This window comes from Coregonus clupeaformis, chromosome 25, assembly GCF_020615455.1.
Source record: "Coregonus clupeaformis isolate EN_2021a chromosome 25, ASM2061545v1, whole genome shotgun sequence".
Lineage (NCBI taxonomy): Eukaryota > Metazoa > Chordata > Actinopteri > Salmoniformes > Salmonidae > Coregonus > Coregonus clupeaformis.
This window is the reverse complement of record NC_059216.1, coordinates 24346577-24369442: the sequence shown is the minus strand read 5'-3', so window position 1 is coordinate 24369442 and position 22866 is coordinate 24346577. Positions and strand designations below refer to the sequence as shown.

The window sequence follows — 22866 nt, the reverse complement described above, 5'->3', positions numbered from 1 at the left end:
TTGTGAATTCACATGGAACTTTATGAATCTTCCTTATAGTTTTAACAGAAAACCGATAAAAAGATTGCAGTTTAAATGTTAAGAAGTGGTGACAAACTGTATGGCATGTACGTCAAATGTAATTACATGGTGTTGCAGTGTGAGATGCTACTGTGGTATATTGCGTTCAATAGCCTGGAGATGCACAATCCAGAGCTATGTTGTAAATATCCATATACGGCAGAAAAAGCTTTTGTGAAAAGATTGGAGCCAAGCACGCAGGCAAACTTGTTATGGTAAGACTAGGAGAGATCTTTAGATATTGACTGAGGAGTTCTGATAAAACGAAGCAATACTTTGTAAACATTCGTCACCACACAAGATTGCATACTGTCTAAGACCGCATTTCCTGAACTCGGTCCTCGGGATCCCAAGGGGTGAACATTCTGTTTTTTTGCCCTAACACTACACAGCTGATTCAAATGATCAAAGCTTGATGATTAGTTGATTATTTGAATCAGCTGTTTAGTGCTAGGGCAAAACCCAAAACGTGCACCCCTTGGGGTCCCGAGGACAGAGTTTGGGAAACCCTGGTCTAAGATGTAGCAGCCTGGAATATTTTGAGCAAAGTAGGTCTGTAGATTCATAGCATCTCGTATAGATCTTCCCTCAATGAAGGGAGGAAGGATGCATTTTTAAGTATTCCTAGAAAGCCGAAGAGTACATCAACAATACATACAATAAACAACAAACATCAGATGATGATCGGAACAGATCTATTCTTACCATCTCCCTCTGGAGTTTCCTTTGTACTAATGCTGTACAACAGTCAAACCTTAGTTCTAAATGGTGCTCTATTTTAACCTGGGGTGAACTGAGCATTATACTTCTGAAGAGCAGTCTGCCAATAGCCAATCAAAGAGTGTTCTGTAATGGAGTATCATGCACTAACATTAAATATACATATGGTATAGCCTTTGTATCCCTTTTCTCAGAAGCTGAAGTTGCTAATGCTTTATCTGATCATGGCTATAAGGGATCCAGCTTTTGTCAAATTAACGGCCAAAGTTATTTTATTTTTTGTATTTTAGCTAACCGTAACCTTTTTCCTAACCTTAACCTAATTCTCCTAACCTGCTGCGTAAATTCTCCTAACCTGCTACGAAAAGTCAAATTTGACATTAATTTGACAAAATCTCATTCCCTTCTAGCCATGAACATTGAATCTAGTGGAAACCAGATGGAGGCAAAGGAAGATGAAGTGAATGAGTTTTTTGTGGCGAGGGAGACTAAGTGAATTAATAACGTTTTTGGTGACAATCAGCTTTAAAATCAGCATATTTTGCGTTAAGTACTAGGGTAGTGAATTAATCTGTAAACTAGCAACAAAATGTAGCCTACAATTAAAGCTGGAAGCTACAGGAATCGTCTTGCATTGTAAAAAAGTGTTCTAGCCTGTATGGACATTGTTTTGCGAACAGTAAGGAACAGTTTCGACATTTCTACATGCAGTGTTCCATTATGTGTTAAAATCTGGGCAGCAAGAGTGGGGACTGGGGAGCTCATGCAGCCCAGACAGTTCTAACAATGAATGAGTAAGTGGAGCTGGCTCTATGCGCTATAATGGGGCTGCGCTGATAGACACACTAGATCCTCTCAATCAAGTGAGACATTTGACAGAAGTACCAAATGTAACAAAAATTCTGGTACCAAACCGTTGTTGTTTTTGTATCAGAAAAGTACCAAAGTTTCGGCATACCATGTAACATTAGTTAGTTCACAATACTAACCTAATTGACAGAGTGAAAAATACACTGCTCAAAAAAATAAAGGGAACACTTAAACAACACAATGTAACTCCAAGTCAATCACACTTCTGTGAAATCAAACTGTCCACTTAGAAAGCAACACTGATTGACAATACATTTCACATGCTGTTGTGCAATTGGGATAGACAACAGGTGGAAATTATAGGCAATTAGCAAGACACCCCCAATAATGGACTGGTTTTGCAGGTGGTGACCACAGACCACTTCTCAGTTCCTATGCTTCCTGGCTGATATTTTGGTCACTTTTGAATGCTGGCGGTGCTTTCACTCTAGTGGTAGTATGAGAAGGAGTCTACAACCCACACAAGTGGCTCAGGTAGTGCAGCTCATCCAGGATGGCACATCAATGCGAGCTGTGGCAAGAAGGTTTGCTGTGTCTGTCAGTGTAGTGTCCAGTGCATGGAGGTGCTACCAGGAGACAGGCCAGTACATCAGGAGACGTGGAGGAGGCCGTAGGAGGGCAACAACCCAGCAGCAGGACTGCTACCTCCGCCTTTGTGCAAGGAGGAGCACTGCCAGAGCCCTGCAAAATGACCTCCAGCAGGCCACAAATGTGCATGTGTCTGCTCAAACGGTCAGAAACAGACTCCATGAGGGTGGTATGAGGGCCCGACGTCCACAGGTGGGGGTTGTGCTTACAGCCCAACACCGTGCAGGACATTTGGCATTTGCCAGAGAACACCAAGATTGGCAAATTCGCCACTGGCGCCCTGTGCTCTTCACAGATGAAAGCAGGTTCACACTGAGCACATGTGACAGACGTGACAGAGTCTGGAGACGCCGTGGACAATGTTCTGCTGCCTACAACATCCTCCAGCATGACCGGTTTGGCGGTGGGTCAGTCATGGTGTGGGGTGGCATTTCTTTGGGGGGCCGCACAGCCCTCCATGTGCTCGCCAGAGGTAGCCTGACTGCCATTAGGTACCGAGATGAGATCCTCAGACCCCTTGTGAGACCATATGCTGGTGCGGTTGGCCCTGGGTTCCTCCTAATGCAAGACAATGCTAGACCTCATGTGGCTGGAGTGTGTCAGCAGTTCCTGCAAGAGGAAGGCCACACACACACACTACTGAGCCTCATTTTGACATGTTTTAAGGACATTACATCAAAGTTGGATCAGCCTGTAGTGTGGTTTTCCACTTTAATTTTGAGGGTGACTCCAAATACAGACCTCCATGGGTTGATACATTTGATTTCCATTGATAATTTTTGTGTGATTTTGTTGTCAGCACATTCAACTATGTAAAGAAAAAAGTATTTATTAAGATTATTTCATTCATTCAGATCTAGGATGTGTTATTTTAGTGTTCCCTTTATTTTTTTGAGCAGTGTAGGAAGCCTGTACAGAATACAAATAATCCAAAAAATGCATCCTGTTTGCAAAAAGCCACTAAAGTAAGTTTTTCAGGATTAAAAAAAATCTACTGAATGGAGCTAAGCACAGGCAAAATCTGGTTCAGTCTGCTTTCCACCAGACATTGGGAGACACCTTTCAGCAGGACAATAACGTAAAACACATAGCCAAATCTACACTGGAGTTGCTTACCAAGAAGACAGTGAATGTTCCTGAGTGGCCGAGTTAGTTTTGACTTAAATCTGCTTGAAAATCTATGGCAAGACCTCAAAATGGTTGTCTAGCAATGATCAACAACCAATTTGGCAGCTTGAATAATTTTTTTAAGAATAATGGGCAAATGTTGTACAATCCAGGTATGGAAAGCTCGTAGAGACTCTAATCGCTGCCAAAGTTGATTTTAACATGTATTCACTCAGGGGGTTGAATACTTATCTAGTCAAGCTATAGTGTTTAAAAATAAATATTTGTACAAATGTTCGCACTTTTCTTCCACTTTGACAGGGTATTTTGTATAGATCGTTGACAAAAAAAAAGACAAATCAATTTTAATCCCACTTTGTATCACACCAAAATGTGGAAAAAGTCAAGAGGTGTGAATACTTTCTGAAGACAATGTATCTTGTAGAAGTCACAGGCATCCAGATGGAAAAGACAGGCCATGGGCTAGTTATTCATCCTGATGATTTTATTGCCAGACACTCTAACCCTCCCTCTGGGATACCTGCTAAAAGACCCTGCTCAACAGGACCATGTCAGAAGGACAGACACTTTCCAGTTAAAGGCCCTTGCTACTGTACATGGTTAAGCATGCTCCTGATGCTACTAGATGCTTGCAGAGAGCCCATGCTCAGCCTTCAGCCTGGCAGCAGCTTGTGGATTAGAGGTGGAGCCAGGAGTATCCAGGAGGATTTTCCTTGCAGGCTCGCCCAGGCTTTCCCCAAAGATGCACTGTGTGTTATGGTGAGGGAGAATCAGTGTAGAAGACCCATGAGCTACCTGAGACCCAAGAGGATAAGCTCAGAGCTAGGGTTTGAGCTGAGAGTGAGAGAGAAACACCGACAGAGACAGACAGAGAGAGTGAGACGGACCAAGAGGTCCAATCTGTAATTACGATTATAAGCATTGGGAGAAAAACCCAATACAGAATTCTGCAGATATATCCTAAATATCCAAAAGAAAGTACCAAATAATGCACGCAGAGCAGAACTCAGAAGATTCCCTTTAATTGTACATATAAAGAAAAGGACACTAACATTTTGGCACCATTTGAAATTAAGCACCAAAACAATTAAAAGCACTGGAAACCCAAGAGCTGAAGCCTGAAAAGAGTCCCCTATGCCAGCTGCTAAAAACACTAAACAACCCTATTATCCAAACAAACAGGGAAATGAATCAAACTGTTACAGAAATGAAAACCTATTTGAGAAATTGGGAAAATTAAACAAAAACACAGAATAAACTAAATTGCTATTTTGCCCTCAAAAGAGAATACAAATTAGCAGAATATCTCTACTCTGTCAGAGATACAAAACAGAGACCGATCCTGACCATGTACAGGCTCAGACCACCAATTGGCTATAAAAACAGGGAAACACAAAAAGAGATGGCTACCCAAAGAGGAGCGTCTATGTGGTCACTGCACGACAGAGGAGGTGAAGACAGAGATGCACTTTTTCCTCTACTGTGAGAAATACACCTAAATAAGATAACTTTTTTTCAAGAAAATATCTCAATCAATTCCCAACTTCTCTGCATTTACTAATGACGTAAAGCTGGGAATTATTCTGGGTGAGGGAGTATCCGCAGATATTACTGCCAGATATGTACAGTATATGATTGCCATAGCCTGAGGGACATCCCATTACCATTCATTCCCTGAAGTACAGTGCATTTGGAAAGTATTCAGACCCCTTGACTTTTTCCACATTTTGTTACATTACAGCCTTATTCTAAAATGGATTAAAAAACAGAAATACCTTATTTACATAAGTATTCAGACCCTTTGCTATGAGACTCAAAATTGAGCTCAGGTGCATCCTGTTTCCATTGATCATCCTTGAGGATGTTTCTACAACTTGGAGTCCACATGTGGTAAATTCAATTGATTGGACATGATTTGGAAAGGCACACACCTGTCTAGATAAGGTCCCACAGTTGACAGTGCATGTCAGAGCAAAAACCAAGCCATAAAGTCGAAGGAATTGTCCGTAGAGCTCCGAGACAGGATTGTGTCGAGGCACAGATCTGGGGAAGGGTACCAATATTTTTATTCAGCATTGAAGGTCCCCAAGAACACAGTGGCCTCCATCATTCTTAAATTGAATTAGTTTGAAACCACCTATACTCTTCCTAGAGCTGGCCGCCCGGCCAAACTGAGCAATCGGGGGAGAAGGGCCTTGGTCAGGGAGGTGACTCAGAGAGCTCCAGAGTTTCTCTGTGGAGATGGGAGAACCTTCCAGAAGAACAACCATCTCTGCAGCACTCCACCAATCAGGCCTTTATGGTAGAGTGGCCAGACGGAAGCCACTCCTCGGTAAAAGGCACATGACAAGCCCACTTGGAGATTGCCAAAAGAAACCGAAAGACTCTCAGACCATGAGAAACAAGATTCTCTGGTCTGATGAAACCAAGACTGAACACTTTGGTCTGAATGCCAAGCGTCCCTACGGGGCACCATCTCTACGGTGAAGCATGGTGGTGGCAGCATCATGCTGTGGGGATGTTTTTAAGCAGCAGGGACTGGGAGACTAGTCAGGATCGAGGGAAAGATGAACGGAGCAAAGTACAGAGAGATCCTTGATGAAAACCTGCTCCAGAGCGCTCAGGACCTCAGACTGGGGCGAAGGTTCACCTTCCAACAGGACAACGACCCTAAGCACACAGCCAAGACAACACAGGAGTGGCTTCGGGACAAGTCTCCGAATGTCCTTGAGTGGCCGAGCCAGAGCTCTGACTTGAACCCGATCTAACATCTCTGGAGAGACTTGAAAATAGCTGTGCAGCGACGCTCCCCATCCAACCTGACAGAGCTTAAGAGGATCTGCAGAGAAGAATGGGAGAAACCCCCAAATACAGGTGTGCCAAGCTTGTAGCGTCATACCCAAGAAGACTCGAGGCTGTAATCGCTGCCAAAGGTGCTCCAACAAAGTACTGAGTAAAGGGTCTGAATACTTATGTAAATGTTATATTTCAGTCATTCTGCTTTGAAAGTTGATAAACTTGTAAGCCCGCTTTTGAGAAAATGGCCCTTGAATGTTTTGGTACACCTACTGGAGAGCTCTTTTGTCTACACCTATTCAGCATCGTTCACACCCTCTTAAGCCTTAGCCCCACCCATCTCATTAAGGATTCACGTGAGGCCATTTGCTAAACAGAGTGAGTAAGGTAGTGTAGTAAACAACCAAAGATTTCAAGACTAAAAGTGGTGAAAGTAGTAGCCTACAATAAGGAAAAACTCCATATAAAACTAAACTTGATCTAGTCCTTGGCCTATGTCCTAATTTGACTTTGGTGCAGGTCATGTTGTTCTTCACATTACTGTCTCTGGTAAACACACACTTTATCAAATAAAATCAAAGTTTATTTGTCACATGCACAGGATACAGAGGGTGTAAATTGTACAGTGAAATTGTTACTTGCATAGTAGCAATATAAAAAGTAGAAAGTGTCCAGATAAAAATAATGTATAAATATTTTATAATTATTAGATGATGCTAACCCAGAAACAGTTGTCTAAATTGATGGGTCATGTGAAATAAATGCTATAACCACATCTAGCTAAGTGGATGGGTCACTATTGTGTAGCTACACATGTTCTTGAAATAAATAGATGGCCGTAATCACTCCCAGACACACCTGGCTAACTTGATGGATCATGTAATCATCTGGCGAAGAGTCTTTTGTTTAGACATGTAGCTAGCAAGGTAAACAATTAACCATAATCCCAATCCATACAATACAAACGGATTGTCATAGCTAGCCACCATGCATACAATTCTGTAGTATGAATCTGCAGGTAGCAAACGCTAACAAACTAGGTTCAATGCTAGCTAGCAAGCTAACATTAGGCTATAACTAGCAATGTAAATGGCTTCCTGAGATACGAATCATATTACTACACAGATAATACACGTAACGTTCGCTAGCTAGCTAACAGTACGCTTTAACTTGCAATAAAATGACTTTGACAAAATTAGAAAGTATAATATCTGAAAATGTAGTTAGACTCTTACCCGTATACACAGATTAACGCTTCAATGCAGACTGGAACACTTTAACAAAGTAAGACGTCCTGTGTCGTTTCCGTTTTGTTTGTAGCTACAGCTTGTTTGACCCTTTGTGTCAAGTTACTCCGGTTCACACTGACCATGTGCAGAAAGTAGTCCATCACAACTTTTTCCCACTGATCTTTGTCGATAGCGCCTGCTAAATTCAGGGAAGCAATGTTGTTGAGAGCAGTATCAACACTTTTGCAGTTCTCCATGGTTAACGTTATATATTTCAACAAAGCTGTGGTAGCAAGGATTATCTACACATACCGAGCAGCTCATGTTATAGACAGAAGCCTGCTACATGGCAGACCAATCTGAACTCATCTCTCGGCATGTCCAGCCCATCCATTATCTCAGCCAATCATGGCTAGTGGGAACGTTCCTGTCTTTTAGTGGCTAAACCAACTAGGCTCATAATTTAACAATTTGATTCTCATTTACAGGACGGCGTACAGGTTTGTTATTAAGGCACATGAAAGTTCACATTCCAGAAGGCATTTCTGCCAAAAAACACATTTGGATAAAAATAAAAAACAACGTTCAAATACCTCTCCTGTGAAGTAGTGACGTGCGACATATGCCTAGCTTCCTGAAACGGGTCACAAACGTATTGACCGAAGATTACACAATACAACAGCATTAGTGTTGTACCTGTATACAAGATTATATGTACTATTATTATTACTACTGAAATGAACTGCATTTCATTATCCTCATTGCATTGTACTGTATTTACTGAAATGCTGTACCACTATACTGCTTTGGCAATATCTACAAATTGTATTTAATGCTAATAAAGCAATCTGAATTTAAAAGAAATATGAATTTGAGAGAGAGCAAGAAAGAGAGAGAGTGAGACAGACAGACAGAGAGATACAGACAGAGATACAGACAGACAGAGAGAGATACAGACAGACAGACACAGAGAGAGCAAGGCAGAGAAACAGACAGAGAGAGGTGTCCAACTTCTGAATCCCTGGAGGTCCATAAGGGGAGTGGTCTGGCCTTACCTATTGACCATGACCCCTAGGATTGACTGAGAGTCAGGCCTGTTTCAGATAAATAGTGGGAGATAGAGAGCTCTGCTGCTGTGGGGGTTATTAGATAACAAACGAGAGGCTCACTCACTCCTCCCCTGAGACTGATAGTTTGTATCCATTGGTGTCATAATCCAAACACAGCAAAACAATGGGGTTGTTTCACCCTGACACAGCTTTATACAATTACCCTACTGGGTTCAGAGTCAGGCCCCACAGTCCTGTGATCACGCTACAGTCAGTTTTCTAGCCCAGGATAAATGGAGCAGAGAGAGAGAGAAGGCATCCATACATCCCCCAAGGCATCGGCGATGGGAGATCTGCCATACTCACGGACAATCCATCATGCTAATGTAATGTCCCCCCAATCTCTGACTAGTGTAATTTTCAGAGAAACCATAACCTTGCTTCGCTCACAACCGCCTTTGCAAAAGTACCAGAGCAGCCATAGCCTTGGCCACCATCTCGAAAGTAGGCCTAGGTTTCCTGGTGTTAACAGGCTAAGGAGTTGCTAGCATGACAGAAGGGAACAGCTGAGTGGGATGGCTAGTTTGGCTACCCAAGTAAACAGTATTATTTCCAGTGATTGCTCCTTGCCACACCTCACCCAAATAAGAGGGACAGGGAATAAGCAGACAGTAAGTACATAGCTATTCCATGAATTTGAAAGTGGTTTGTTTTCTCCAGCCCAATCCCGCAGCATTTTACCAAAACAGTGGTGGGGTGGCTGCTTTGTTATTGTTTCAACTGTGGATTGCCCCTTTAATGCTTAGCCAGTTGTTTCTGATCAGTAAAAGGGAGTAAATGAGGATAGAAGGGGAGGTGACAGGGTTTTGGAATGGAACGTAGACTAGGGACCAAAACAATAACAATATCGGTTTACTCCATTGACCCGCAGGTGCTTGGTGTTTCCCTGACAATGTGGCCGGCAGACAGCTTCCTCCCTGGGTATAAGGATAGAAGACAGCCAAGCCACCAGGAAGCACTGGGAGAGGACAGAGGTCGGGGACAACAATAACAACAGTATCAGATTACAAAAGGAGGAGCCATGAAAGGCCTTTCCGCTGCATGTTTGAGATTCCAAACATAATTAAATGTAGTCTTTATTATCCCCGGGGAGCAATTCATTTTTCTGCACGTAGTAAAAACAAGTTGAACACATGACAATAAATACACAAAAAACAAATACAGCAATATGTACACAGCTAACTGTACTACTACAGCTTATTGAGAAAGCCGCTGGATTTTTAAACAGCAAGCACACACAGAACGGTCCAAGAACCGACAATTAGCTAGCGTAAGGGAGGGAGAGAAGGTAACTGCGAGTTCTAGATATCACTGCCATCTTTGCAATTTTTGGAAACACTTTGCATTTAGATTTATGCTTGATTTGGGGAATTAACCACAATGTGTAGTGTAGTGCTCTGCTTTTGACAAGGTGGTATTTGTTTGAAATTTTTGTGATTGTGAGAGTAGAGCTCTTGGGGGTGGTGGCGGCCGCAGAGGGTGGGGAGACATATGGAGACTAAATCCCATCAGGATCTTGCTACTGTAATAGGAAAGCTCTGGGCAGGCCAGGGTTGCTACTTAGCCTAACTACTTCCTGTATGATAGATTAGAGCAGAGCGGGGCTATCGCCTGGCTCAGTCAGGCCATCTCTCTATCTCTGTGGTTGTGGAGGGTTCTGACCAATGGACAAGGCTGCTTCACAGTCACGACTCAATCTCTGTGTTACCTCTGATTTGTGAGTCATGGCAACACGACAGGGAAGATTAAGCATGTACAGCTAACAATGCGGGAGATATGCGATATATCCTGCTCTTTAGGAAGAAAGGGAGACCATCTTATCATCTTTCTCTTTGTAGGCAGCAAAGACCCTCATTCCAAACCAAAGACAATTCTGGGAAGGCTCTGCATCCGTCCAGAAAGCCCCTAAAACACAGGGAGAGTGGAGGGGAGGTGAAGAAACAAAAAGTACACAGGAAGTCACACATCCTGTGATAAATCGCATCCGTTTCCTCACAAACCCCCCGTCCGTGCCATTGTCAAACACAGACCATCTTTCTCAGGGGCCTCACGAACAAAATATGCGTGCGCCAGTTCACGTAAACAATGGCATTTCTAAAAACTCAACTTAATGTTTTGTACACTCAGTGTATGATGACATTCTTATCTCATTCTATTTCATCTTTGGATTCAAAAATAATTAGAAATAGGCATCGATACTGAACAAAAATATAAACAACAATTTCAAAACTTTTACTGACTTACAGTTCATATAAGGAAATCAGTCAATTGAAATAAATTCATTAGGCCCTAATCTACGGATTTCACATGACTGGGCAGGGGTGCAGCAATGGGTGGGCCTTGGAGGTCATAGGCCCACCCACTGGGGAGTAAGGCCCAGCCAATCAGAATTAGTTTTTCCTCACAAAAGGGCTTTATTACAGACAGAAATACTCCTCAGCACCCCCCCATCCCCCGTCAGTTGAAGAAGATGGATGTGGAGGTCCTGACGTAATGCCAAATTCTCTAAAACGACATTGGAAGCAGCTTTTGGTACAGAAATTAACATTAAATGATCTGGCAACAGCTCTGGTGGACATTCCTGCAGTCAGCACGCTAATTGCATGCTCCCTCAAAACTTGAAACATCTGTGGCATTGTGTTGTGTGACAAAACTGCACATTTTAAAGTGACCTTTTATTGTCCCCAGCACAAGGTGCACCTGTGTAATGATCATGCTGTTTAATAAGCTTCTTGATATGCCACACCGGTCAGGTGGATGGATTATCTTGGCAAAGGAGAAATGCTCACTAACAGCGATGTAAACAAATTTGTGCACAACATTTGAGAGAAATAAGGTTTTTAAAACATGGGACCAACACGTTACATGTTGCATTTACATTTCTGTTCAGTGTATTTCCTATTATTTATTTAATTTCCATGATCATTGCAGAATAAATTCCTCACCTTTTCTGACTGATGGTTTCATTCTCGCAAAATAGCCTATAGGCCTTCAACAAGTTAAGATATGGGATGAATGGTTGCCTCTCTCATTTAACTGGACCCACTTCACAGTAGTAAATAGATAGAGCAAAATACTTGAAATAGCTTATGCGATCCAAAGCGTAGTTTAAAGGTAGAACAGACTGTTTACCTTTTCCATTGACATGTGTAGGCTATGTCTGAATAATGTAATGTCACATTTCTCAAGAAGACAATATTTAATTAATAAACATAATACAAATATCATAACCATTGCAGAATAATTTCCTCACCTTTTCTGGCCATGATGAGTTCATATTCCCCAAGTAGCCATACAACAAATTAATATGCACATCTCTCATTTAATTGGGCCTATTAGATAGGCTATTATAATTCCAAGTTGTTGCTCTATGCATCCGAAATGGAGCACGGTTGACGGTTTATAACACATAGTAGAATTTAACAGGTGATCAGACAGTTGGTATTTTGCATTGATGTGTGTAGGCTACCACTGTAGGTAGCCCTACTGTAGTTTTTATTTTTGACAGTGCAGCATATTTAGGTTCAGGAAAAAGTAAATGCAAAACATTGAATTCAAACAATCTGTTTACAGGTCCACAACAATTTGCAATTGTTTTTGTCTTTCAGAAACAGTCAGATACAGCAAATGTCACAAGAAAACATTCTACCAACACCTCCAAAGACATTTGATCAAGTTCGCAATTACCATTTCCTTTAGATAGCCTACTGTCTTGGCCTAATTCCAATACTTCCAAACTATACAGCAAATAAGGGCATTATTGTCACCATAAAAGGTGAATGGTGGGCGTCATTCAGGTGGAGTTATAATGCTCGTTCACGAGGGCACAGTTTTTACGACAGGTCTGATTTATAACGGGAAATGTGTATGTATGGCGTGCGCCAAGTTTATAAATCTCAATATGTTTGTGCGTGCGCAGTCTTTTCAGAAACTGGCCACTACCACGTCAGATGGACAGGCCTGTCAGGGGAGAAACCGCCCAAAACGTAATTGACCACTCAAACCTCCCATTCTGATTGGAGTACTACGAAAACCTCTCCACCGCTTTTTAAAGGAAATGTCAGTTGGTTAAGGCCAATATGTCTCAATCGCTAACTAACGCCCCCATACTAAAAACATACCCAGGCAGACCTTTGCTTCCACATTCAAATCAAAAATAAATACATCCCCGGCTTTTAAAATAGTAGTGTCCACTCGTTAAAAAGACATCAAATAAAAGAGCAAAGAGGGCAACTACTAACACATTTCATTCATGGCTTATAAATATACCCCCCTGAAAAAGATTCAATGGATAAAGTATATTCTCAATGAATAAAACTGCTATGGAAAAAGTTGTCAGGGCACAGGCTCCTCATACGCAATATATTTTCCCAAAAAGGGAGTAGGTTCAAAAAGGGAGTAGTTGATGGCAGGCAAAGAGAAAGAAAGTGAACTAATGAGACAGCAATGTACAAAAAAAAAAGAGGGAAAGAAAAAAAAGAGAGGGAAAGAGCTGAAGCAGGCAGCAGGAGGTATTGGGATGACGGCACTGCAGCGTCCAGAGAACATGCCAAACCCTAGAAGTCATTTCCTGTTCCCCAGAAGACTTTTATGGAATTCTAGAGCAGTGGCACACATCACACACATCCCCACCTCACCTCTACCCCCCATCCCCAAGCCCACCTCCCCTTCCTCTGACCAGCCCTCCACCACACTATCCCTTACAACACAGATCTAGGATCAGCTTACACCCCTCGAATCCTAGCCCTAACCATAAGGAAGGGAAAACACAGATCTAGGATCAGCTTACCCCCATCGAATCCTAGCCCTAACCATAAGGAAGGGAAAACACAGATCTAGGATCAGCTTACCCCCATCGAATCCTAGCCCTAACCATAAGGAAGGGAAAACACAGATCTAGGATCAGCTTACCCCCATCGAATCCTAGCCCTAACCATAAGGAAGGGAAAACACAGATCTAGGATCAGCTTACCCCCATCGAATCCTAGCCCTAACCATAAGGAAGGGAAAACACAAATGGCAGTTTAATCCTACTCCCCTCCACACAGCTGCCAGGATGATGCTAAGCAGGAGCAACACAACACTGTGGGTGAATAGTAGAGCCAGAGACAAAGCCTTCGCCCCCTTTGACTCCCAGTGGGAATGTTCTATACCCACACAGGTTTAAGGGGCAACATTACAGCTTTACTCAAACACGCCATTTACATAATAAAAGTTGATTTTGACTCTCCTCCATGCTTTCCCCCTCCCTCAGAAATCACTCAGAGTACTGTGTATTAATAAAGGAACTTCCTATCCTCCCTAAAATCGGATGTTTGGCTTTTCTAACAAACCCTATTCCTGGAACTCTGATACACAACCCAAATAGATTGTGCAGAAGAAATCTACAGTATGTTTGCATACACCAGCTCACAGGAAGAGGCAGACTCGACCGTTCTGGTGGACACGTGGCGAGACAGACCACGACAACTAAGCCAGACATACATTACACATTTACATTACGAACGCATGTGTGTGTCTGTACAAAATGTGCCTCGTTCTATTTAATGACGTCTGTGTTAGCGCATCAGGATTCGAGATTGCGTTTGCATTGAGCGATGGTGGGGCTAACATCCAGGGCTCCATTAGAAAACAATAGTATAAGAGCACCCAGCCAGTGGCTGTCCTGTCTTCTCCTGGACACTGAGTACAGGCCTGTCAGGCCAGGGCAGATCTTTGCACCGTTATTACTTAAGTCTGAAGGCATCCGCATGGTTCCCAGCCGAAACAGTTCGGAAGAGTTTGTGCATATACACTACATGACCAAAAGTATGTGGACACCTGCTTGTTGAACATCTCATTCCAAAATTATGGGCATTAATATGGAGTTGGTCACCCCTTTGCTGCTATAACAGCCTCCACTCTTCTGGGAAGGCTTTCCACTAAATTGAACATTGCTGCGGGGACTTGCTTCCATTCAGACACACAAGAGCATTAGTGAGGTCGGGCACTGATGTTGGGAGATTAGGCCTGGCTCGCAGTCAGCGTTCCAATTCATCCCAAAGGTGTTCGATGGGGTTGACGTCAGGGCTCTGCGCAGGCCAGTCAAGTTCTTCCACACCGATCTTGACAAACCATTTCTGTATGGACCTTGCTTTGTGCATGGGAGCATTGTCATGCTGAAACAGGAAAGGGCCTTCCCCAAACTGTTGCCACAAAGTTGGAAGCACAGAATCGTCTAGAATGTCATTGTATGCTGTCGCGATAAGATTTCCCTTCCCTGGGGCCTAGCCCGAACCATGTAAAACAGCCCCAGACCATTATTGCTCCTCCACCAAACTTTACAGCTGGCACTATGCATTGGGGCAGATAGCGTTCTCCTGGCATCCGCCAAACCCAGATTTGTCCGTCGGACTGCTAGATGGTGAAGTGTGATTTATCACCCCAGAGAACGTGTTTCCACTGCTCTAGAGTCCAACGTTGGCGAGCTTTACACCACTCCAGCCGACGCTTAGCATTGCGAATGGTGATCTTAGGCTTGTATGCGGCTGCTCTGCCATGGAAACCTATTTCATGAAGCTCCCGACTAATAGCTATTGTGCTGATGTTGCTTCCAGAGGCAGTTTGGAACTCGGTAGTGAGTATTGCAACCGAGGACAGGTGATTTTTTACACGCTACACGCTTCAGCGGTCACATTCTGTGAGCTTGTGTGGCTGAGCCGTTGTTACTCCTAGACTATTCCACTTCACAATAACAGCACTTACAGTTGACCAGGGCAGCTCTAGTAGGGCAGAAATTTGAAAAACTGACTTGTTGGAAAGGTAACATCCTATGACGGTGCCACGTTGAAAGTAACTGAGCTCTTCAGCAAGGCCATTCTACTGCCAATGTTTGTCTATGGAGATTGCATGGCTGTGTGCTCGATTTTATACACCCGTCAGCAACAGGTTTGGCTGAAATAGCCGAATCCACTAATTTAAAGGGATGTCCACATACTTTTGTGCATTCAGAAAGTATTCAGACCCCTTGACTTCTTCCACATTGTGTTACAGCCTTATTCTAAAATTGATTAAATTAAATTTTTTCTTCATCAATCTACACACAGTACCCTATAATGACAAAGCGTAAACAGGGTTTTAGAAATGTAAAAAAACAAAACAGAAAGACCTTATTTACGTATTCAGACCCTTTGCAATGAGACTCGAAATTGAGCTCAGGTGCATCCTGTTTCCATTGATCATCCTTGAGATGTTTTTACAACTTGATTGGAGTACACCTGTGGTAAATTCAATTGATTGGACATGATTTGGAAAGGCACACACTTGTCTATATAAGGTCCCACAGTTGACAGTGCATGTCAGAGCAAAAACCAAGCCATGAGGTCGAAGGAATTGTCCATAGAGCTCCGAGACAGGATTGTGTCAAGGCACAGATCTGGGGAAGGGTACCAAAAAATGTCTGTAGCATTGAAGGTCCCCAAGAACAGTGGCCTCCATCATTCTTAAATGGAAGAAGTTTGGAGCCACCAAGACTCTTCCTAGAGCTGGCCGCCCGCCCAAACTGAGCAATCGGGGAGAAGAGCCTTGGTCAGGGAGGTGACCGAGAACCCGATGGTCACTCTGACAGAGCTCCAGAGCTCTTCTGTGGAGAGGGGAGAACCTTCCAGAAGGACAACCATCTCTGCAGCACTCCACCAATCCGGCCTTTATGGTAGAGTGGCCAGACGGAAGCCACTCCTCAATAAAAAGGCATATGACAGCCCGCTTGGAGTTTGCCAAAAGGCACCTAAAGACTCTCAGACCATGAGAAACAAGATTCTCTGGTCTGATGAAACCAAGATTGAACTCTTTGGCCTGAATGCCAAGCGTCACATCTGGAGGAAACCTGGCACCATCCCTACGGTGAAGCATGGTGGTGGCAGCATCATGCTGTGGAGATGTTTTTCAGCGGCAGGGACTGGGAGACTAGTCAGGATCGAGGGAAAGATGAATGGAGCAAAGTAGAGAGATCCTTGATGAAAGCCTGCTCCAGAGCGCTCAGGACCTCAGACTGGGGCGAAGGTTCACCTTCCAACAGGAAAACGACCCTAAGCACACAGCCATGACAACGCAGGAGTGGCTTCGGGACAAGTGTCCTTGAGTGGCCCAGCCAGAGCCCGGACTTGAACCCGATCGAACATCTCTGGAGAGACCTGAAAATACCTGTGCAGCGACGCTCCCCATCCAACCTGACAGAGCTTGAGAGGATCTGCAGAGAAGAATGGGAGAAACTCCCCAAATACAGTTGTGCCAAGCTTGTAGCGTCATACCCATGAAGACTCGAGGCTGTAATCGCTGCCAAAGGTGCTTCATCAAAGTACTGAGTAAAGGGTCTGAATACTTATGTAAAAAATGTAATTATAAATGTGCAAACATTTCTACAAACCTGTTTTTGCTTTGTCATTATGGGGTATTGTGTGTAGATTGATGAGGGGAAAAAAACATTATCAATTTTAGAATAAGGCTGTAATGTAACAAAATGTGGAAAAAGTCAAGGGGTCTGAATACTTTCCGAATGCAGTGTATTATTCCGACAACATTTTTTGACGTTTATGTTCGTTTTGGAGTATCAAAGCCAAAGACTAATTTTCAAAAGCCACTTACGTGTGTTCTGGCTCTGGCCCAGCCCATCGTGTCTTTGGACCAATCAGAACAGTTAGAATGTGTTTTCATTTTAGAAATTGTTGGGGTGGTATTCAGATCCAGACTCATTGCGGAGAAGAAACTAACGTCTGTGGGCGTGGCGTAACATTTGGCCAGAGCAAGGAGTCTGGGTAGCCAGGCAAACGGTTTACTACATTGCCTAGAAATACATATTGATCACCCATATTTGTCTCTGTCTGAAAGTCCCGCTCCTAAGAGGTAGGGTAAATGCAAACTGTAGCTCAAGAGAAAGTGCAAGTGTTCGCTCTCTCTCCAACTCTGCTCTCTTCAAACTACATCTTGCCTATTGGCTGATATATCCTAGTAATACCAATAGCCTAATATAAAATGGGCCACGTGAGAATCTCTGGTAATTTAACCTATTTCTTGGGTTATTTTTGCGCATTTTGATATTGCCTATAGGGCACAAAATTGCTGTGACCATGGCTTTTTGTCACATATGCCAAAAATAACATTGCGGGACTGCGGTTGGGTTCTAGACCAGTTCTTGCGGGAGCGGGTGGGAGTCGTACAGAAGGCCAGCAAAACGAAAAGCTGCGGGATGAAGAAATCAGTCCTGCACAGACCTCTAGATGGAGGTGATGTCTGGCAATGAAAAGTGCTCAGGAGGTGGCAAACGATGTGTGGTTTACTGTGTGAAACTGAGTAAGTAGATGGAGAGAATGGCAATGGCAATTGATGCAGCAGCAAAAGCACATGGTTGCGTGTAAAATGAAGTTGGGCCAAGTTGGACCATTTTGACCATATCCGATACAAGTAGTGCAACTCATAGTGAACCAAAATATCATAGAAGTTCTACAGATAAACTAGACTTCCTACAATGGTTGATACAATACAGTATGACAAGTTTTCCATCTTCATCAAATAAATCCGACTGCTAATGTTGTTAAGTCGGATGTTAGTTTCCCCTTCTTCGATTCCAACAGAAAGCTTTCAAAGGAAGCACTTTGAAAAAGAAGAGAGTAATAATGTCCAAAGCCAGCAGACACAAACAAGTGAAGTAGTGAGTGAGGGGGCGATCAGCGGGGGGTTCAATTATGCAGCCTTAAATACAGCTCTCCTCTCTGCAGGCCAGGAGAGAATGAAGGCTGTAATCAATAGCAAAGTGCTTTCCTGGCATTTCACTGTTTAATCCATCATCCTGGAGCTCCTGCTCCCCATCTGAGACACTGAGGTAGGACGAAGGCCACTGCTTATAGGAGGAGATGGAGGAGGGCTGAGGGATGAGACACAGAACACACACATGGACAGCACACACACGGACATGCATCATGCAGACATGCCACGACCCACTATACATCAAAATAAACACAATAAATAAGACAACAGTGCTGGTAAATAAATAAGGGCTGTGCTTTGAACGTGAGCTGTGAACAATACCTGTGAAACCACCATGTGAGGTCCTGGAATCTTAATTTAGTATGTGTGTGACACAATGCAGCGTAAGGCATGCCAAGGATTGTCCCCTTCGACACAAACAGAAACACAAGGGCGTTCTTTGTGTCTGTGACGGAGAACATGCATGCCAGAAGTGTGTGGCATCTACGTGTCCCCCAGCATGTGTGTGTGTTGACTTCCTTCAAAAAAGTGCCCTCCAAAAGAGCCTGCATACAACAAGACAACCATATGACTCGCATTACATCCAACCAATCAGTGAATTCATATGTGTACATGTGACTAGAGCACTTGAGAGCAGTTCAGAGGGGTCTTTTCTAAACGATTCAACAATGTCACCCGTGAGAGAGGTGGGTGGACTGGGAGGCATTAAAACAGGTCACTTACAGCTGGGAAAAAGCACACAAAGAGGTGGCGCCTTTTCCCACACTACACCAGTGTCGAATGAAAGGGGAGGGGGATGCCCACGACAGTTTCATCATGTGAAGGTCCCATGCTCCCGCTCTCAAGTTCAAAGCCAACTTGTTGATTTCCACTCAAAACTCTGATCATACTTGATCACTTCACCATCACATTGATGCAACTGACTAACCAGTTTCTCTGTTGGTCATAGGTACAGTATTTGAGCAACAGGCCAACATACTGTGCTTGTAAAAGGTAGTGAGTGTAGTAGTCATGTGTGAAGTCTACAGAGAGGGTTAATGATTACAATAGAAAACCCGACTAGGCCTATTTTAATGTCCCCATGCTATCTAGGGTGAAAACAACCAACCAGTAAACTGTGGGGAGTGTTTGAGGATAGCCATGGCAGCTACTTAAACTTCTCAACTTGCCAATCCTCACGTGAGTGTAATCAAAACAAATAATACACAAAGAAAGGGTTTAAGAGGTCAATATGACTGGAGTGACTAGTAACTAGTTAGTTAGCTCAGCAGCAGTGCTTTTACAGTTCATGTTGTGTTGTACTGTAATCAAGAGATACTGAAGCCACTGGTGATCTTGACAATGGGGAGTTTTACATGCTGACCACACCGCGCGCGTCTGCGTAGCCAGGCGCCAAAATAGAACTTGGTTCTATTTGTGACGCTTGACGCGCTGCAAGTCCCGCCTCTCCCATCTCCTCATTGGTTTTAAGGAGCATATACCCACGTGGTGGTGGTGGTAAGGCACCTTAAAGTTGGTTGCCAACCGCCACATTAAGTGCAAAGAAGAAGAAGCCTGAAGGAGGAGAGATTACTAGAAACAAACTCGGTTTACCTTTTTATCTGTAGCTTATTTGTCAGAGTAGAGGACCTTGTGCATTTCAGGTAAAATAACAACCCAATGTTTATATCCCAGGACAAATTAGCTAGCAACAGCAAGCTAGCTAGCTAAATTGACAAATGTTTAATGATTTTCGACCTGTCCCCAAATGAATATAGTTGGTTCAGAGTTCGTTTCAACCTGTGTGTCCTGATCGCGTCTGGTGTGGGTGGACAAAATCAACATGTGCGCAATGGTGCACGCCAGGTCTAGTCAGCATGTTAGAGACAATCAGCAGATGTGGCTCTTGCTGCACTTAGATGCGTCTCCTCACATGCAAACAAACAAACACACACACACACACACACACACACCCACTAGGCCTACTCCACTCACATAGTGTTGTTTTGTTTCAGTGTGACATGAACAACTACCAGTCATGGTCAGCCGAACCAAGCTATTCTAATCCATGGACATCAAACCACTGGAATCCACTGGAGATTACAACTCACAAGACCAAAAGGTAGCCATGACCAAGCATAATATGATTCCTGCAGACTGAGAAAGGTACCATGAACACACAACCTATTGACCAATAATAAGAGCAGTGAATGAGTTCAATATTTCAACAAGCTGGACAAACCCCTTCAAAACACACACACCCTTGTCCTGTAACACAGAGAATCCAGGCCTTCAGAAGAGTGAGGTTTGCGCTCACAGCTTCATACAACCACACACATTCATGCCTTCCCACATGGTGCAGCAGCAGTGCTGCTTATGAGCCTGGTTTAAATGCAGCACAGACGACCACAGAGAACAAAGGCCCCAATTATCCTGAGCTTTAACAGGAGGGCTAAAATAGGGAAATAGGCAGGCCAGGGAAATGCTGTCAAGTCCCAAACTGCACTGCTACCATCACCTTTTTCTACCATGAAACAAGTCAGTGTTCCACAGCCTCAAACAGAGCTTTTATGCCCACTCTCCATCCAGTCTCTCACACTCAGGAACTTGTGGAATGGCAGCATAATTCCATTGGAAGTGGTTGACTTGATGCTGCTTCTCATGTACTAGAATATGTGAGAAGTTATAGTGTGTCCATATTGTAAAACATTACAGGCTAGATAGATTATGAATTTCCACTTAAGCCAACACAGTAGCCTGTATCTTTCATGCATGTCGCTCACTGGTTACAAGTAGCTATTATCTGTTAATGGTGTTTACATTAACTGGCATTCCAGAAGAAATGAATTTACTGCTCCACAAATATGACTAGATAACTGCCATAGAGAACCCATCTGCAGATGGGAGGTAAAGGGGAGAGGGGCTAAGGAACATTGCCTCATGACCAACTATGGCCTTCCTCCCCCTTGCTCAACCACAGAAGGAAAACAAATGTAGTAGAAAATGTCCTTCTGAATAGAAGCATAAATCAATGTGGGGAAATTAAAACATTGACATAAATCAATCAAAAGGGCCAAAACATTATTTATATTCCAAAGGTTTGAATGATATGGGACATAAAGACAGAACATGTTGGCACATTTCTTTCAGCAGATCTGTACTAAAAGGAGTGTAACAGCATCTCTCACCAAGTTTCTCCACGAGTTTGAGCATGACCCCACCAATGTGGATCTCGCCGGTGACCCTCAAAGACACGTCCCTGTGGAGGTCTGTCACATGCATCTTCAGTTCCCACGTCCCGTCCGCATAGCAGCCATCGGGCATCCGTATACCGTCCAGCGCCATCCTGCCACAAATCACAACAATTAGGAAAAATGGCCCAATAATAAACATTGTTCCATTCAACTGGTAGGAAAAAAAATACTGTTACCCTTGGATACATCAACTGATGTATCCAATTGGTGCGTGACTTGCTGAACGTGACTTGAGGACGCACAAGACCCTCACCACCATAGCCGATCAGTGTTAGTGTTTTGATTTGGGAAAATGTTGCGCTTCCATAACTTAAACAGTGTCTGCTTCCTTGAATCTAAGTCAAATGTATGTTCTCTTATAGCCCAAGCATGCTTCAAATGGCCTATCACTATACTTGTTTGAATTTTACAGAGGACGCCGTCAATTATTCAATAGCCAAATGAGAACAAAGGGTAGGCTACAGGCCTAGTTATGGCAAGCGGAACAATAAGAAGACTTACCATTTGTGTGTGTTTACCTGTTTTTTCTACCTGCTTTTTCTAACGGTAAAGAGAGCCAGACAAAATATGAAGTTGATTACGTAAGCAGCCCCATGCAAGAACTCCTGAGCACACTAAATCTGGTCAACCAGTAACTCAGTAAAACATGTCCATAAATTAGCTAAATTAAGTTTCAAGGAGTAAAAAGGAGTTAAACCCCTAAATCCTAACTTATTTACCAGATATAACCGGTCGTTTAATGCGCAGTAGGCGTACAAAACTCAATTCCTAGCAGCAGAGTGCGCAAAAGACTGACTAGTCTACATTTATTGCGAGCTGGGAGGACGAAAATTATAATCAGTTTGTGTCCACTCACCTTCTCAAATACACCAACCCAAATCCAAAAAGCCACTAAAACTTCCGAGGTTTCGATAGTCAACGCGTTTTTTTTCTTCTAAATAATGTATCTAGATCTGTTCAAAGAGAAAATCCCAAAGAACTCGTCCAAGTGAAGTATCCCAAAGGGTCTCCTCCGGCTTCAGCTAATGGAGTACAGCCGTCTCTCTTTCTCCCTCCCTCTTTCCATCAGATAACGTCACTCATGGCTCCAGCTCCAATCCTTTTCCTTTCAAACCGTGCAGCAGGGCCTCTCTCCCAGCACGATTCTTGCTATCTGGGATCCTTAGGACGTCCCTACCTCACTGAAGTATAAATAAAAAAGGGTAGGGGTTAAGGTTAGGGTAGGGACGTCCCAAGGGATCCGGTAGCAATGACTCCCCCGGCACTACCCGACCGGTCATTTCCTCTGCTCCTACTATACTTTATTTATCTGTAATTGGAAGGGGAACGTTACAATGTGACGCGGGAAATTACGCACAATGTAATTTATCATTTTTATTACGATCTGTTCCC

The 22866-nt window shown here is 43.4% G+C and overlaps 1 protein-coding gene across 6 annotated transcripts in view; it reads right to left on the bottom strand.

Moving 5' to 3' along the window:
* LOC121539449 (fermitin family homolog 2) overlaps positions 1 to 22637 on the bottom strand; it is a 107897-nt gene extending 85260 nt beyond the window's left edge. For all 6 annotated transcript variants that reach the window (XM_041847950.2, XM_041847952.2, XM_041847953.2 and 3 more), the window contains exons 1-2: positions 22331 to 22637; positions 21409 to 21566 (exon numbers count right to left, since the gene is read on the bottom strand). In XM_041847950.2, coding sequence (XP_041703884.1) covers positions 21409 to 21565 — 157 coding nt within the window. In that variant the 5' untranslated portion in view covers position 21566; positions 22331 to 22637. The remainder of the gene's footprint in view (positions 1 to 21408; positions 21567 to 22330) is intronic.
* Positions 22638 to 22866: the final 229 nt, after the last annotated feature.